At 32.2% G+C, this 20,271-nt stretch overlaps 2 protein-coding genes across 2 annotated transcripts in view; one reads left to right on the top strand and one right to left on the bottom strand.

Annotated features, from left to right (window-relative positions):
* The window catches only part of Sol1 (CUB domain-containing protein Sol1), a 1,020,319-nt gene that overhangs the window by 63,639 nt on the left and 936,409 nt on the right, over positions 1-20,271 (top strand). The window lies entirely within an intron of this gene.
* Positions 1-20,271, bottom strand: part of LOC147073196 (uncharacterized) — a 56,705-nt gene that overhangs the window by 20,789 nt on the left and 15,645 nt on the right. Inside the window, exon 4 of the mRNA XM_085945582.1 lies at positions 13,845-13,981. Coding sequence (XP_085801708.1) covers positions 13,845-13,981 — 137 coding nt within the window. The remainder of the gene's footprint in view (positions 1-13,844; positions 13,982-20,271) is intronic.

Here is a 20,271-nt window from a genome sequence, read left to right on the forward strand (position 1 = left end):
TTGGTTTTGGTACTTGCAAATAAGATTAGCATCATTGCAATTTTTTAGAGTGGCTGTAATGCCAGAACAATATGTCCTTCCTCTGCGAAATAAGACTTTATTCTCAATTTCAACATGACGACGTTTACAACAATTATCTTTTATGGTAGGCATTAAAATGTGTGTAAATCTATTTAATGATCATTAAATGTTAATTTATGATGTATAAAAAACATGATTTTATTATGAGGGTCTAGGACGATTTGGCACCGGGACAACTGGACGCCACGCAATTTGAAATTAAATAGACGTTAGGTTAGGTTAGGTACTACTTAAACCTACCTATAAATACTAAAAAAATATTAACATTATTTATATTTAAATTATTATATTATGATTTAATAGTTGGTGAGAATTTAAATAATATGCACACGTAAATACTGATTTAATCGTGGATATGTTTAAGTTCCAACGAAAAAAGAGTTTTTTTTATTTTATATAAAGCCTTCAGCATGGTTATTATCAATCCGCAATAAAAAAACAATATATTAAGAGTAAAATGAATTGAAACTACTAAGTAGTAGATAGAAATTGATTAAAATTCCTCGCCTACGTTCTGTATACGTGTCTACGATAGTGCGGTGTCCAATTGTCCTGGCGTCCAGTTGTCCCATTCCCTATAACGATGAATTCTGTTTCTTACAAAGTCTACAGATTATCTACGTTAAGCTCAAAAAGACAACACAAATTCTTTATTTTCGATATTTACACAACATATTCTGGTTGAAGATGTAATAAAAAGAAATCGTATCGCAATAAAGGTTGGGACTCCATGCTTTAGCATAACAGTATTTATAGTCACATTAGCAAATATCATAACAATCAACTGGTATATTGAGTATAATGTTTGAGGCTTTCACGGTTGTTTTTTTATCGTAGTATATTCTTGGGTTTTCACCGTGTCTCCTTCTTCCTTCTTTACTCGACGTTTCGGGCTCGTTGCAGAGGCCATTATCAAGAGATATGTTTTATGATAAAATGTAGTGTAGGTGTGTGAATGTAAACGTTGCTCTAAGAATGTCAAAAGGAATCCGATTATCTAAGAGCAAACGTTGCTCAGAGTAATCTGTCAATCATTACGACCGGGGATACCGTCTCGAATATTAGATTTTGCTGATAGTGCCGGAAGCCATGACGTTTTTAACCGTATCCATCATCCCTATTAACATTTTCAGGGTTTCTGTGGATTTCAATGGCTTCCTTTACCAATCGTGCAAAATATCCTTTATTCCGACCCAATATCTTGGTCTCAAAGTCAAATTTGTGCCCTGTATCCATCTAGTGCTCGGCAATTGCCGACATCGTGTAATGTTTAAGTCGGTATGCTCTCTCGTGTTCACTGACACGCTTCTTTACTGTTCTAGAAGTCTGGCCTATGTACTTTTTTGGGCATTCACGACAGCTTAACTGGTATACACCTGCCGAGTCCAAAGGTTGTGAGTCCTTTACTGATCTTAACATATTTCGGACCTTTGTCGATGTTGAGAATATTGTTTCAATATTATGTTTCCGAAGTATCCTGGAAATAGTATCGGTGGTGTTTCTCTTACATATCTCTTGATAATGGCTTCTAAAACGAGCCTGAAACGTCGAATAAAGAAGGAAAAAGGAGACACGGTGAAAACCCAAGAATATACTAAGATGGTATATTGAGAATACAACATTTGAAAACACAATAGATGTTATACCTATACATACTATAAAAGATCTTTTTGAAAAAAATACGACACCTAACGGAACATGAACCTGCAACTACTGGATTCACGCCAATGGGCCTAACCAATTTAGCCACGGCCATAATACTTAATTATGACGCATTTAACCAAAAGTTCTAAGATGAAATGCTTATCAAATTGCATTAATGTTGGCCATCGGTATAATATGTGTTTAAAAACAAGAAAAGAATGAATTATTATCCTAATTACTAATCGACACCGGAACATTTCAAATTTTAGTTATAACGCACTCGCATATTTGCAAATAATTTAATAGAACGTCAATTCTTGTGAATTATTCAATAAATAAGAGAAATCGTGTATTAAACTAGTATAATCATACGATAATACATTATAATATACATTAAATTAAACTTGTTTTGTAAAAAGATTATTATATTAATACAATATACAATAATCATAATAAATCTCTTCTATATCCAGACACTAAAGAAAGTTGTTTAACACCTCTTATTTGAGAATCAGAAAATAAGATAACCAAAACAATTCATGTCAAGAATACTTGTTGATACAACATTCTTAAAACATAACAAATACAATATGTATTTGTTAAACATTAATAATAAATTATTGTTATATTATTTGGCACGACCTACTTGAGATTTTATTTCTCATGAAAGCAAAAAGTTTTCAAACGTATTATTATTCTAAGGAGTGTTGTGCCTAAACAGATTTTGTATAGGATTGTCATAAACTTTTTCTATAGCACTCTTAAGTTTGGTTTACTTTATTTATTGGCTAAAAAAAATATTGTTACATTACAGTTATTAGCGAATACACCACAGTGAAGAGCCGCAAAGTATGTTTAAAGATAAATGTCTCGAAGACAAAAGTAGTGATAAACTACTTTGCTGAAACAAAAGAAATAGCCACCAATGGCACGAATCAATAACTAATTTTAATCGCCAAAATAATACGCCAATCATGGTCGCTTGAGTCGACCGTACTTAAGTTACAGACAGTTATATCAAGACAGCGAACGCGCCTAGGCTTGTTAAAGCTAAGCCGTCGTTGACCACAGAATCACTCCTTCAAAATGCATCTGTTTAACCTTGACAAAAATACAAAAGCGTAATAATTGACGAATAAAAAGTATATATACAAAATCTATTGGTCGCATCAAGACGTATTTATCTAATAAATATATTTAATATTTTGTTATTTTACTATTTGCGGTAGGTATTGGAAATATAATATTAGTCAATTTTTCTTGAAAATGAGCAATACAAATTATTTAATAAGTTTTTTGCTATATTTTTAATTACAAGATTAACTAAAAGAAATTTGAGAATGTAACATTCTATATTATATTGAATATACAATATATAAAACACCTCAAATGAACATATTATTTTTTTTAATACGACACCTGACGGGACTTGAACTTGTAACCACTGCATTTCTGCCATTGTCTTTTACTAATTAAGCTATGGAAATCCTACTTAATTATGACGAATTTAATTAGGAGTTCTTATATGAAATGATTATCAAATTTTGATAATGTTGGTATCAATTTTTGTATTTTAAATTAAGGTATCATTAATTTCTCTAATTACTAACCTAAAGAAATAATGATTTAACGCTATTATTAATTGTGTGTGTAATTATTACTTGTAAGTATTGTGAAAGGTATGTAATAGTAGTTTTGCTGTGCATGGTTGAGTTTAAAAAATGTTACGGTCATATAATCTCGCTTACTTCGAGATATTCCATCTACATTTTGATAAAAAAATAAACCATTGATGGAATTTTAAAGCCTTATCGGATCGGCGTAGGACCTCAAACTATTCTACGGTCTACAGCCCTGCGGGTCTCTGGAGGCGTATCGTCAATACTCACGTCGTGTTACGTTATCCCATTCTACACGAGGCCCTCTACGACGGACCCTCTACGCTGCTACGCTGAAGCTCTACGTCAGGGTTTCAAAAAGTCAGTTTGCGGCCAATTTCTGACATATCCAATTTAAATTGAAATATATTTTTTCTCTTGAAATGTATTTTACTAAATGTTTGTTTCCAAAATAACCACCAAATCAAAACCATATCCGAGTGGCGAAGGGTGTGGGGTAGGTTGTTGAGATCCGACATAAATAGTGCACACTAAGCTTTGCCAAATAAATCTATTTATTTTCATTGAACTATTAGTACAAATTTAATTGTAGATGGTATTGGTTAGTTTTTAAAATTTAATTAAACGTTTCCTAAACCAATGTTTCTTACCCTTTTTACATCCGCGGACCACAAAAAAAATCAAAAAATGTTTTGTGGACCATCAAAATTGGAATAAAATAATAAATATTTATATTGACACTATTTTTGAAACAATTGTCGAAGTAAAATACAACCCCACTTCAAATGCTGGGTTTTTAGGTAACTATTTTTGAACTACAGAACAATTTTGCGGCCCACCCCAAAAATCTTCGCGGACCACCGGTTAAAAAACTATGGTCTATACAGATGTTGGCTGTGGAAATCTTAAAAAACAATTCACACCTTGTTAGTCATACTTATTAGTTTTCATTATTTTTTGTAAAGTTATGTATGGTTTAATGGCAGACTTTTACATATTTTATTGATAAAAGAATATTTTTTTATATAATATCTATTATGGTTTGCCTTATGCAGGGTTTTATTTTTTTTTAAAAAGTTACTAATACCTATCGTCTGAAATTAGTATTATTAGTTCAATGAAAACAAATAAGTATGACTGACAAAGTTTAGTGTGCACTATTTATGTCAGATCTCAACAACCTACCTCCACTCTTCGCAACTGACATCCAAAAGTATTTCTCCCATGCCAACATCAATAAACAATACATTCATTATAACTCAATAAGCACACACCCACAGGGTGGCCAAGCCTGCATATACAGTGCGGTGCAAAGCCACGAGTGACGTTTTGACATAACCGTGACAGTGTGTGTATGAGTGAGAGAGTGAAAATAAAAGTGCGGAATTTACCGCTTACCATCATCTCTAGGTTGGTGCCCAGAGTTATCAAATCCACCCTATCCATCTAACCACTATAAATTATGATAACTCAGAGATGTTGAAAACACCTTATTCCATAAATATATAGTCTAAATCTATACAATTGAAGGAAAGCACGGTCTAATGGTTAAGTTAGTTACAATAGTTACTGCATTACAAATAACTACACACTACTGTTATGACATTTTATTTGCAATTGCGTATAAAAAAGATAATTTATCAAGATGCGTAAGTAAGCAGCCAATATCACACTTCTGCTTTATTATTTAGTTGAAAAATTTAAATACACTCGAATAAACAATCATAATGTACCTACATCAAAACAGTAGCCATTGCAGTGACTAAGAAAATTGGAATGGAAACTGACTGCTTTATGCGTACCTATTTAAAATACATTCATATGTTATAACAGAAATAATGTACAAGGATTCTTCTATTTTTATCGTCCAAATTATTAGATTTTACTAGTGTTAGAAATAATAAATCTCACTTCAAGTTCTATTTTTAAAATTTGTTCTATATTTTTTAAATTATTATATTACATCCAATCTCAGTTTCATTCTTATGGATATTTTCATTTGTATTTAAACAATTTGCTGAAAGAAGAAGATATTATTATCTTCTTTATTATTTACACAACTATCTAGTTAATTCAAAACTATTTCCGTAGCAATTAATTCTCAGTGTTTCGGCATCTGTATAAACGTATTAAATTTTAAATACCTGTTTTATTTTACCGGGATCGACCAGTTTCCATGGCCTCAGGCATTTTTTAATAATATTTAAAAGTATATCAAATTACTTCTTTTAACGGCTCGAAATTTATTTTAATTAAAATTTTGCTATTCTCAATTCGTCAATTCGAGTTTTGCAAAATAATTAAACCTTACATACTTCTATAATCGCAGAGACTGTTATATAAAGAATATGCATTTAGTAGACCTTGAAGAAAACATCCTAAATTATTTAGTGACACCTGTAAATAAAAGTAACAAAATTATTGTAGATGAAACTTTGAAACTGGCCGCTGGAGACAATGTGCAATTATTAAGAAATACTGTAGGGTACAATAATTTCCATCTGCCAGTCACAAAGTATTCACCCTTTATTGTAAATTATACTAGTTTCCTACCTATGTACTAAAGGTGAGTTGGAAATACTTTCACCAGTTTGTGTACTCAAGTTTCGGATGAAACTACCCATACTCAGTATGTGTAGCCCAATAAACTTATTCCAAAAAACTTGTGATGATATCATCGCGAGTCGCTTTTCTGTGCACTCGCCAGATGGTAGACTTTCAACACCATTGACATTAAATGCGCGCGAACGAGATAGCACTTGAATATAGGTATATTTTAATTAATTAATCTATTGCATTCGAATGTATGTATAATAGGTCATAAATTTTGTGTCGCAGCACAGTGGTGAGATGATTTACAGACTTAGGCTTGTTATATGATTGCTCAAAACATGTATGAAATTTAAAAAAATCATTTTATTTTTGTTAACAAGAATATTGTAACCTAACAGAAAAAACAACAAGCCGATATAGGTACAGTCAGAGTTCCCTGAGCCGATACGTATTTTAAATACTAATATAGAGTTGGTTTTAGTTTCAGTTGAGTAATGTATGAAAATTTTGTCGCATACGCACGCCAAACGCTCTATAAAGTATTCCAAATACTAGTAAGTATTTTGGACCAAGTTTATATACAAAATATTTTTTTTATACTGGTACTAAGTATACTTAGTCTTCAAAATCGACCAGTTTTCTTATCTCTACTATGTATATAATCACCGTTCACCTTTCGATTTCTTGGTACTGTACTTGTAATTATCGAATAACTTGATCTGAGATAATAAATTACGCAACTATTGTGTTTCATTTACAATTCTATACTTTCAACTGGTTCACGCCCGTCAAAAAAATAACACCATGTCTGTACTGATAGTATTAATAGTATGTGAGGTATTAATTAATTATGGGTTTTACAAGCACTTAAAATATTAAAAATTGTTTTTATAACTAATCCTTTACTTAATACTGCCCTACTAAGTAAAAAGACAGTGTTTTTGATTATTTTATAATTGTTGTAGGAGAATTTAAGTTTTAAACTACTTTTTCTCTTATATTATGTAAACTTAATGGATTTTTTTGACATAATATAAGAGAAAAGGTTGTTTAAAACTTGAGTTATCCTACAACAATATGACTAAAACAAGACACTGTCTTTTTACTTAGCTGGTCAGATTAGGTAATAAGGTTTTTGCCTCCTTCTATTGTATTAATTTATTATATAAGCGAGACTTAACTGTATTAATTGCCAGTGTGCATTCACCATTGGTGAGTGCGCATAGTACCAGAAAAAAACGAAGAGTGAAACCCTTGTCGCAAAAACGACTCAAATGGAATAGTAAAAAACTTAAATCCAGCCATCCACACAGTTGAACGACAAAAACAGTTTAGATGTAAGTTGTACGTAACACATTTCACCGTGGCACAGTTTGCCGTGAGCTTTCTTATCGGAAAGAGATGATCATACACTGTACGGTCTCCAATTTTATTAGATTCAATATGAACATTAATTCATTTCATACCTAGTTGATTTTGGCAAAATTCATGAATTCAAGAATGAACTCCTAACCTAACCTAACAATTATTACAGTATATCGGCTATTTTCAAAATTTGTTTGCTCCTGGTTTCCTGTAAAGTGTAAACCGACAAGAAAAGTGTTTTATTTAAACGTGAATTTGATGTCAGTACTATACGATCCAAAGAAGTTGGACGGTTTTCAATATACGGCCATACATACAACATTTCACGGTGAAGTGTGATACGGCGAACTGAATACGTACAAGTTTCCTGACACGACAAAAACATGGCATTAGATAGATAGGCCATATTAAAAGGATGGCCAAAGAAATTGTAGGAGCCAATTGACGTAGCGAGTTGGATTTAAAGACTGGATATAAGCAGAGGCTAGAAAACGTCAAAATCCACATAGGATTTTATTGCCAGAAAAAGGAAAAGAAATAAACGCTTGTAGTTAAAGACTCGATAACATTTAGTGAGTTTACAAGCTACTAGCCGGCGACTTTACTATCTGATAGTAAACACAACAAATGTAATCATCTAACTAGCTAACTAGTAGATTGTAAACAATCTACGAGAAAAGTTGAAAGCCGGGTGGGCTACTATACTCGCTACTTGCTGGCGTGTGGACTTGTTAGCTGATAAACTAGCCGTGTGTTATCAAAATTGATAGTAAACTAGCTGCGAGTACGAGCAAATAAAGAAACAACGCATGGTTTCAACTGGCTAGCTTGTTGGCTACTGAGCGAGTGGAAATTTTTGTGTGTCATAATCACTCGCCACATCAAACTCGCCGGATAGCAGCTTGTAAACTCGCTCACTGTAATTGAGGCTTAAGAGATACTTTTTATTTTAAACGTGAATTTTCTTGATACCGGGGTGGGGTTGCCAGTGGGCCACGATCTGGTGCTTTAGAAGCGCTGTGCTACGCCATCCTCTGCTACGCCACGCGAAGCGAGCCACGCATCACCGCCTGAATACTGATGCACGCCTTGATAATACAGGATCACAAACACTCGTACGTTTTGTAATATATTATGCCGGTTTAAACATATTTCTCTATATAGTTTATGCCCGACCGAGCAGGTAGGTACTGAAGGGTACATTGCTTGAAAACCGCGACACTACCGCACATATGAAAGTGTGCCTAGTGATACAATGATGGTTTGGTATAAGTGAAATAATAAACTATATTCTTATGGAGTATAGATAACTTATATAGATAACTTATAGAGTTTTCAAAAAATAAATAATAATAAAATTAAGGGTTGAACGTATTGATTGAGTAAATCCACTTCAGCGTTATTTATAACTCTCTATTCTAACAACCATTGTGTATAATATGTAATACATATTATGTAAGTAGGGATTTCAATACCGGTGTTCTGAAAACTGGAATCCCGTTATTCATCGGTACCGAAAAACCAGTTTTTATTTTTTTTATACCATTAAAAAATCATAGAAATTAAAAATACTTAATTTCAAATGACTGAATCACCCCAGATAAAAGTGAAATAATAACAAACAAAAAAATCCACCAAATTTTTATTGTAGGCGGAAAAATGAAGTACGTATTTTTTTGACAAGAAGAGCTTAAAGGAAGCTCTCAGCTTTGGTTTTGGCAAGAGCAAAAAATCTTTAATTGATGGAATTTTATTTCATTTTGCATTGAAAAAAACAAAAAAAAAATTGTTTGTCATGAAAGTATCGTGTTAATATTATATGTTTTTAACAAAACCAAAAAACCGGTAATATGTAATACCGGAAAAAAGGTTTTCCAATCTCTGTACTAGGTAAATCTTATAAACCAACGCATTATTACAAAAGAATTGACGTGACCTAATCAAGGTTATTTTTCTACGCTTTTGTTCAAATCTCCCGCCAGTTTGGTCAGTACGAAAAACATCAGTAGAGACAGTCAAACCAACGACACAACGTTCACCTCAGCTGATTGACCGTTTAGCGGATACTCGACCTTTTCCAAGTTGTTCGACATTCTCTCTATGGTATTACAGTTAGATAGAATATTATGTTGACAAAAATATAATCTTGAGTATTTTTTTGCCTTGTAAGGCGGGAAGAATATACCGACCTTTCCTGCCATTCTTCTGCATTAAATATGTACTGTAATCATAGATGTCGTTAATGATTTTTTTTTAGAACCGACCATAATATTATGTAATTACATTCTTTGTCATATTTTTTCATCGCTTCAATTAAACTTGTGAAGAAATCCCACATCACAAACATTCTATCGCCCATTTCGAAAGTAACCATCTGTCGTTAGGTTACGCTATCTATTGTGTGTTTAGGTTGCCCACATAACAGATTAATAAATATAATTCCGATAGACTATATTTTAATGCAGGGTTTTGAATGTGTGAGTGTCCTACGAAAATTAACCACACAATATAGACGTGCAATAGCGTGTATGGCAACCTTCAAATACACCAATATTGAATGAGCGTCAGTGCATAAGTCGAGAAGACAAAAAACAAGCTTAGAATGACGTATTCTTGACACGAGTTTAAGTTTATCCCATATTCTTCCACATTAGAGATCGGTTGCCTGTTAATTCATACCCGTTATGTATTTCAGTTCCCATTATTTCTGAGTTGCCTGAGCTTGCCTATTTTTGATAACTACTATTTAAAGCCTTATTTGTCCTTAATTCAGTTAACTTTGATATAATTACTTATATACACAAAAGCTTTGTTGCATACATACAAACTATGTTGAATTATTGACTTTAGTCAGTGTAATACTATCATAGTATTTTGATTCGACTAAATTACGTGATGCAACGTTTATTTTTATTTACAAACCCTTCAATTGATTGTAAACCATTTATTCCATATCCATTGTAAACTTTTGATTTGATCGATTCTTTTTGGTTAAAATATTCGAAGTAGGGTAGCTAGTTTAAGTATATTTTGGTGTTGTTTGTGTATAACCTGATCATTTTGGTCATTTTATGTCAAGAGTAAAAATTGGGTCAATATACTCGTAGTATTAGCTTACATTTAGTAATAACCTGATATCCATATTTAATTTGAAACGCTCAAAACGCCATTGTAATAATATGATGATAGTATATGAATAAGCACAGCGGTTAGTTTAGTCAAAACATGACCAAAGATCTTATCATAGTTTGATCACTGTTAATAATTAGTGTCATTATTTTCCTAATTAGTGGAATAATTGACAATCTAATTATTATCATATTCTTCTTTAGGTATTTATATTAAATATTTTCTCAATGTTAGACAAAATAAGGAACCGTGGTTTATGCGAAAATTTCGATGCTTAAAATTGCTCTCCTGTAAATTCAACAGTTTGCAGTTAACAGGTTAGGCCCAAACAAAACCGATTTGTATGTTAAGAATTTGTGAAGTATGTATTTGTGAAGTATTTGTGAAGTATATATATACAACGAGTAGCGATTTTTGTATGATCTAGTTTTACATGCTTTAAAAGTTACAAAACAAATAATAAACTGTATAAAGTATTCCGTTCTGGCAGATTCTCCTAGAATACCGAGCACTCTAGTTATTTAGCTAAGCGGTTGTGTTTGCATGTTCACACAAGGAGTGTGTTGTCTTTAATATGCTAGCAGTTACCTAGAATGCGTTTACACGTTCCAGTTCACCATATCACCGGTTTCTATATTTTATTTTACATAGCAACCCTAAAAAACTTTAACTAAAGAGTGTTACTTCGGGAAACATACAATAAAATAATAACAAGATAAAAAGAACTTTTTATATACTTACAACGTTTTTAAATTTTCTGTTGAATCATATAAACTTGAATTGACTAGCTTAAAAAATCAAAAAATAAATGTATTTGATAGAAATAATACTGAAATGTCATTTTGACACTCATATTGATTTCCATAGTAACGCACGTATATATTAATAATTTTGTTGCTAGGACCCCAGAATAACAGAGCAACCAATAATGGTGTCGAAATAACTTTTCATACAAAACAGAATTAACTGAAAATGAATTCAATTCTACTTAAAGATGGCTAAAAGTAATAAAAAATGCATTGGCATCGTGTTTTGATATATTCTAAAAGTTTCAAATGTCTAGCCAGTCGGGAAGTTAGTTAAAAATCGATTGCAAGATTTGTACCGGACAAACAACCACCGGACAAATAAGAATATGACCTAAGAAAAACGTTGTAATAAGTAGTTTTACTAAGTTAACAATAAAATTGCCATTGAAAAACAAATCGCCTAACACCATAACATGGTGGAATCACTTTTTGTATATTTTCGTATATAAGGTTCGCTGAACATATTAACAGTACCTACATAATATGTAAAATTTAATATAGTAAAACATAATATACGCGTTTGAATTATTCAAAGATTCGTACATTTCTCCAGCCATTAGTCGGAAATGGCTTGTGTCCAAAAATATTTTACAATAAGTCCAGTATAACATTCTTGCAGATAAAAGTTTTCTAATAACATCTTCCGTGCTTAACCGTGCTAAAGAAACAAATGGATTCCTATCCTCTCTGTCACTGTGGAAATATTTTTTTCTACAAAGGACAGAAACGTTTTTTTTTTGTTTCGTACATAAACTTAAAACTTTTCCATTGTCAAGTTATACGCTATAGTTTCTTCTTTGAAAGCATTATAACACAACTAACGTCCGAATTAGTAAATTGAAATGCTGAGGATAAAATCAGTCGAAGTGGCACACTAGAAAAAAAAATAGTTCGAAGCAGTTTTCATTGATTTGCAAGAAATTTCTCAAAGCACACAAAAATCAGCAGTTTACACACTGTGAAAACAGTTGATTTGCATTTTCAATAATTATCTTGAAACGTACCTATTAAGATAAAGCTCACAGTAGGAGCAAAATAAGTATCTTAAAACTTATTTTTATGCGTGGTAAATAACAAGAAGTTCAGTCAGTGACGTCCCGTGGGGGTAGGCAGATTGAGCGTCGCTTGGGGGCGGCAGTTACACGAAGCGTGGTAAATCGAGGAGAATCATTTGGTATAGCTACTTAAACTCGATACATACTTAATAACGAAAATATCTTTCATTAGGAAAATTCAGCTCACAGGTTGGAAACAAAATGTATTAATTAACATAAAATGTTAAACAGGACAAAATTTTTTTGGCGGGTTTGCGATGTCTACTTAACTTCCGCTGTGTAAAAAAATGAGGTGGCATTATGGCGCTGCCCATGGGCGGCATTTTGTCTAGGGACGTCACTGAGTTCAGTTGAAGGGGTGGATGTAGGCGGTTAAGATTCGACATAAATAGTGCACACTTAACTTTGTCAGTCATACGTATTTATTTTCATTAAACTAAGAATACTATTTGGAAATGGCGATAGTTTCTAATTTATATATTTCGGTTAAATTTTGTCATTCCAAACAATAATATACATAATTCTGAAAATACTCATGAGAAAATACAGCCAATAGAAGAAAATCTTGTTTGAAAAAGCAAAACACCCGGCAGAAATCAAATTTACGTCTCTTGGGTATCGCGTTCTGTGCATTACCACTATGTTACGACTGCCATGCTTAATTGCGACAAATTTTAACCATTCGCCTTTTTAATACCTGCTCATAAGCGCCGTCCAAATTGAGTTACGTTAGGCAATCGGTTTTTGTATTCTAAATTAAAGTATTTATTACTTTAATTACTAACCGACGTCACTGATCACTCCAATATTTTCTGTTGTAACTTACTTGAACCTGCTAATAATTCTAATTAACTATTTATTTTATTCAACGATTAATTCAAGATTTTTTTAAACTAAAAAACCCTATCTACATAATATTGTAGTCTTAGTTCAATTAAAACAAACGCGTTTGACTGAAAAACCTATACCTCCATCTTTCTGCAAAACATAATAAACACATTTTATAAAATTAAAATGCCTAAATACTATTCATACATTAATATTTTAATATATGCACCAGTCAGTGGCTTATTAAATAGTCTGAGAAAAAAACATGGTATTATTTTAGTATACGGAGTGTACGAGACCAGTATGTACATCAAAATTGTGTGGTAGAGCTATTGATTTTACGTCAAAACACAAGAATCATGCATGAAAACACCATTAAGTTCCCGGGTTGAATACCAACGTAACTGTTCTCATTCATACGCCCCGGCAGAAAGCTTTCAAGTCGTGCGTTTACTTAGAGGGAATAACACTTTGTTTTGACGTATCTAAAGGTCAAGGAAATCGAGAATTGTTTAAATGTATATTAAATTTGATGCAAAGCATTGTTATAAATTTCACTTAGTGAAACACGAGGTATCATAATATGAGAAGGTTGTATTTAAAAGGTCAAGCTTTCACAAATTGTCGTATCTATTGTCAGGGCACAAGGGGTGGCCACAAGCCTCTATTATGTATTATTGGCTATTGATACACACACAATATCACTCCTACAATTATGGTATAGTAAATTAACTAAATAACATCAGTTGATAATGTATTACCTGACCAAAGAAATGAGTCCAGATTGTTCATAGTCCCACTTAGAAAGAGCGTCTTTTAGGATATATTCAGGATCCATTTGCATTGTTTTCTGTCCAACAAAGTGAACGAAGCCTTCAAAATCCAGCGGCTTAGGAGCCTGAAAGAATAAGCAAACAACAAAAATATCATATAACACTATTAAATTCAAATAAAACATGTCGGTCATAACAGATTGTATTGTCTACGAAACATAGTTATATTCTGATGGATTTAAGTTTTGTACTATTCCATTTGAGTCGTTTTTTGCGACCCGGGTTTCACCTTCGGTATCTTCAGGCACTGTGCGCACTTACCAAAAGGTAAATACACACTGATAACGAATACTAGCACTTAATTACAATAAAGAAGTAACAACTTTATCACCTACCTATTAAGTCAAGGATTAAAACAAAAAATAATTAATATAACAAACAAATTGTGAATAGTTCATGTGTTTGTAAAAAAAACCCCATCACTAATAATACAACCAATAGACTATATCATCATCATCAACCGGGGTCAATCCACTGCTGGATGAAGGCCTCTCCAAGCTTTCTCCAACTCTCTCGGTCCTGTGTCGTTCGCTGCCACGTATTTCCGCCGAACTTTACAACTTCGTCAATCCAGCGACTTTTAGGGTGGCCCTGTGGCCGTTTCATGCCCCTTGGGTACCACTGGATATCAATAGGTATATACATCGTCAAAATCTTAATAATATTATAATATCATTAGTGTATTAATTTATTATATAAATTAGAATTAACTATATTCGTTGTCAATGTGTATGTACCTTTTGGTGAGTGCACACAGTGCCTGAAAATGCCGAAAATCGAAACCCGGGCCGCAACAAACGACTAAAATGGAATAGTTCAAAACATGAATATATTAGATTTTAAATTCAAATTCCATCAAGTACCCTCGGTCGATAGTAATAATATTACAACATGGTTATATAGTTGGGAACACGCAAAATCTGACATTAATGTATTCTTAACTTAACGTAATTATTGAATGTACATAATCTTGAAACATCTCAGGCTAATAAAACCATAGTTCAATAAAACACAACAATAATTATTGAAGCGCCTAGTTTCAAAAGCCCCTAAAACGGTTTTAGGTAGTTCTGAGAAAAATGAGAAAAACGACTTTAGGTGGTTTTGAGAAAAATGAGAAAAAATCATATCTATTAAACCTGTGAACTTTATGTATTCATTTTTTAATTTGTTACATTCTAAAGAGTATTTTGGCTTTGCATATTAGGGGTATTTGAAAAGCACACCCACCCATTTTAGCGGATTTTGAAATATACCCTAATTTTTGATCATACGATTTTACGGTTTTTGGCGTTTTATAAAGTTCAATCTTTGGTCATAATATAGGTAACAAAAATATCCATCTTAATACATATCTAACTCAAAAAGGCGCTTCAATTATCATGTACCTACATATCACTTCATTCAAAAGTGGTTTTGAATTGTTTAATAATTATTGTGAATTATAAACTGGAAGTTTCAATATTTACTTGTTTTAACGTGTATTTAGTGTGAAGTAATTATTACTAATAGTTGGTTTTGATTAATTGCCTTCATTCTTATGTAAAATATGTAGATTAACGAAAATATATTCATTCCATATTAATTTTATCCTAATGTAAGTATTTATTTAAATGAATTATGACGTTAGCGTACATGAATTGAATTAAATAGTTTTTTGAACACAGAACACTTTTAAAATGTTGTAGGTATATAATATAATATGTAATTGGTTTTTATGTTTTTATGAATAATTCTTATTAAACAAAGTTTTTTTTTTAATTAAGTTTAAATAGTCATGATAGAATGAAAGGATGTATTATGTACTCGTATCTGCTTTTATTTTCATACACAACAGTGTAGTCGTCTTAATTAGTGATGTCCCTAGGGCCTAGGCAAAGCGCTGCCTTTAAGCAGTCGTAGAATGCTGTTTTCTTTTCTTTTCAGTTTTAAATTATAACTATGAAAATTGTTTACTTTATCTATACTATAATTTCGAAAATATATTTGTTTGCACCGTCGTGTCGATTTTTCTTTATACAAATCCACACGCGCAGTCGGATTTCGACAAAATTTGGACAGTGGACGGAAGCCAACGAGCTGGAGTGCGTGGTGGAGGTCCCGAATTTCAGATTTAACCCGTTGCACCCCGGGGACAGTTTTACGGTTTTTGCGGAAAATGCCGCCGCGTACAGGGCCTTGAAATGCGGCAAAGTTGTAAAATTTTATGTCCACCTCTGTGGTACATTTACCAAATTGGGTTTTCAAGTCATTTCACTTGGTATAGAAGTATATTATTCTGTCTTTTCGTAATATTCTGGTGATTTTAACTAGGTAGGTGTTTTATTTAGGCACAGATTTGAAGTTGTACGGCAATTTATTTTCGATATATAGCACTCACTCACTATGAATCACTGTGATACAGCCAATCGCATAATATACCAATTTCCTGACACGGAAATAAAGCACATCCTTATAATCTTTGATGTAGCAATTCCGTTGATAGCAGTCAAACATCGTAAATGCTTCCGGGCATAATCTATTTGAATGCGAAACAAAGTAAAGCATTCCGTAGAGAAAAAAAAATACTTGGCAGTGAATAAATCCTTAGCGTAAAAATGCACGGCAAATCAATATATTAATGCAAAGCTTTGCTCGGATCGTGTTTGTTACCAGCGAGATTCTTTCTGGGAAGGCTTACATTTTTAATATCGTTCGCTTTGGATGTATAGCCCCGTACGATTTTGTTAGAGAATTTTATATACACAATGCAAAATTCCAGTATATTAAATCAATTACATAGAGAAACAGGCAAGATATTTGAATACTCGATTGAAATATTTTAAATAAACTGTTGAAATATAATATCTATAAATGTTTAGGAGGTCTTGTTGTAAAGGGACCAGGAGTTGAGATGAATGGAGGAGGGAGTTTTTATTGCAGCACAAACAGACGGTATAAGAGTAATGATACTGTTCCGAGGTCCAAGGCTCGGTAGATGAGATGTTCTGCGGAGGGATGCAAAGACTGACACAAATATTACTGATCGGACTGAGATTAAGATTGATACTGCGATTGAGACTAAGGTTAAGACTAAGCCATTTTTTTATTCAACGAATAATTCACAAGATTTGAGAATATAACATTCCATATAATATATTGAACATACATAATTTGCAAACACCTTATACTAGAAAAAAATCACTTCAATTGAGAAGTGGACCTATAGCTTAATAACGCATATTGGCGTGATACCAGTGGATTTGCGGGTTCATACCACGTCAGGCGTCGTATTTTTTTAATGTTTTTTTCTAGTACCTACGTATATATTTTAGTTGTTTTCATGTTATGTATAATTATTAAGACTAAAATTTAGACTGACTGTAGATGGGACGATTATCCAATAGTTAAATAACTTGCTAATTCTTGTTGAAATAATGCTTACAAGGCCCAAGGTAATTGAACGCTACACACGTATTAAATAAATCATAATTTAATAATCGAAGCAGTGAAATATAATAATAATTAATATAAATGTAGGTACATAGTATATATTGAAAGATTATGTTGGTGCAAGAGTTATCTATTCACTTATGAGATCAATAACTTGCGTATGGTCATGTGAAATGGTCATTCCAGACAATTAGTAAGGTTTGTAAATAAATACTCATTAATACGGCATAGGAAGCCTGTGACAAACATGGACTAAACCGAAATATATCTACTAAAACGACACAAAAAAGTCCTACATCGACGACAGAGCCTGCCAAGAGACCGGATTTCTATTGGAAAGAGCACATTCCATTGTATAGTTAGGTTGGACTCTAAATCATTGTTACCCAACCGTTGGTCCGCAAAAACTCGTACTTTCAACTGATCCGCATATTATATAATAATATAACTAATTATTATGTACATATATAATTTTGAAAAACACTTTCTGAGAGAATAATATATTATAACCAATAGAAAAAATCTTTTTTGAAAAAAAGTAAGCCAACCCGACGGGGAATCGAACTCCGTATCTCCCAGGTTTACGCCCTGATCCGTGCATTACCACTATGCTACGAGGTGACATACTAATTGCGACAAACTTTAACTATTGGTCAATTTTAATACCTACTCATCAGTGCTCTTCCAAATCAAGCAACTTTGGCAATCGATTTTTGTTTCTTAAATCAAAGTGGGTAACTATTTACAATTACTTTGATTACTAACCGACGTCGTGGAATTTCTCCAATATTTTTTTGATGTAACTACTTGCACTTGCTAATAATTTATAATTTACTATTTCTTTTATTCAACGAATAATTCACAAGATTTAAGAATATTATCATTCTGATTATTGAACATATATAATTTTGTAAAACACTTCTGAGAGAATATATTATAACCAATAGAAAAAATCTTTTTTGAAAAAAAGTAAGCCAACCCGACTGGGAATCGAATTTTTTTCAAAAAAGATTTTTTCTATTGGTTATAATATATTCTCTCAGAAAGTGTTTTACAAAATTATATATGTTCAATAATCAGAATGATAATATTCTTAAATCTTGTGAATTATTCGTTGAATAAAAGAAATAGTTAATTATAACTTATTATGTAGTAGTCTTATATGATATAGAAGACTTTTACACGATTGAGGATAATACTAGGTAGCCTACTACTATAAAAAGAAAATATTCTATCTATGTAGTCCAAAATCAAGACTGACAAACCAGTGGTTTCCAATTTTTACGTTACTACGCTCCATATTTAGGAAAATAAATCTTGGCGTCCCCCAGTTTGGAAACCGCTACCCTAAAGAGTGCTGGACACTGTGAATTTAACAGAATCGCTTAAAGACCTACTATATATGCGATTAATTTTAAATAGTGTATAAATTTAGCAGGTTTATTTTCAAACAGCGTCAAATCCACTAAATTTGAGTAGTTCACAAAAATTATGGAGCAAGTCTATCAAAATGGATCCTGAGATATTTGGACCTTAAGTTAAAACTCCTTTTGTAAAATTGAGTAATGTTTTAACTGTATATACTTACCAAATTTTGATAGTACATGGATCAATTTAAATGAATAGTCGAAACCTAAAGTATATTAAGGCTTTATTAATATTAGCAAATTAATTTTAGCAAATACCTCTTTATATTGCTGAAGGAACTGTCAAAATGGACAAGATTCATATTCAATTTGATGCCAGACCTTATCAGTACTAATATTACCATATGTGGAAAATTGTAGAGCTACGAATGTGATATTAACACATAATATAGATAACTGTTTTATCTAGCCAGTGAAACAAATCGAATTTTATGAAAATTGAACTTGATCCATAATTATTGTGAACTACTCGTTTATTAGTATAGTTATCACGACAAAAATGCCGCAGTGTATTTCATGTTAGGTATATTGAGTAAGTATCTAAAATAATAAATATTTAAAGAAAACACTTTTAAGATCACTGAAGACAGTTCGGTGTTACAAAATCAAAATATTCGTTTAATAATAGAAAACAGTTTGAATTTAAGCGGAATTCCAAGCACTGTCAAAAGGTGCAGTAAATCCGCTATGAAATATTCATATATATTGAGAAGCAAAAAAACGCCCTGAGTTTATTTTCATATTCCACGAGCATGACGACGACCGCGATCGAACCTTCTGCTTTTCCACACAACAAAGGCAACAAACAACCAGATAAAATAATGCAACTATACTTTTATTCAATCTGTTTGGCTGGAAGTTTGTTGGCATTGCGTTTTAAAAACATTGGAGAATAATCAATCTAACATAATATTATATTTGTTTTTTTGTTGTTGTTATAAAAATGTAAGTTTTGGCTCGTACAGACATTTTTATTGACTATTTTTTTAATTCACAAATAATTCACAACATTTATGAATGTAATATTATAATTATTGAACATAAATAATTTTGAAAACAATGAGAAAATATATTATTTTTCAGAATATATTATGTCCGATCCTAATTGGATCATAATATGTGAAGTATGTATTAACAGATTTTGTTTTTACGAGAAATGGATGTCAGCCACTTGCTCAACCTATTAGGACCATACTATGACGCTACACAAATTGAAAAATAATATGTGTACTTGTCAGACCCAGGATTCGAGCATGTGACCCACGACGCTAAAGGCCGACGTTTAAGCCGCGCAGGCGTTGTTAGGTGGGCTTGTACATATTAGTTTTATATTGTGTTTATTATGGTTGTTTATTATTCTTTAGTTTGATATATCGATTATCATTGTAGTATTTTCTATGTATGCGATCGCGCAACAAAGACGCAAGCATGAAAAATTACGTGCATCGGAGAGAGATAGCTTATTGTTAGCTGTGCATTCCTTTGGCAGACATAGA

The sequence above is a fragment of the Rhyacophila brunnea genome, unplaced genomic scaffold (genome assembly GCF_057557595.1).
Source record: "Rhyacophila brunnea isolate RB1 unplaced genomic scaffold, BYU_Rbru_1.0 scaffold_18, whole genome shotgun sequence".
NCBI lineage: Eukaryota > Metazoa > Arthropoda > Insecta > Trichoptera > Rhyacophilidae > Rhyacophila > Rhyacophila brunnea.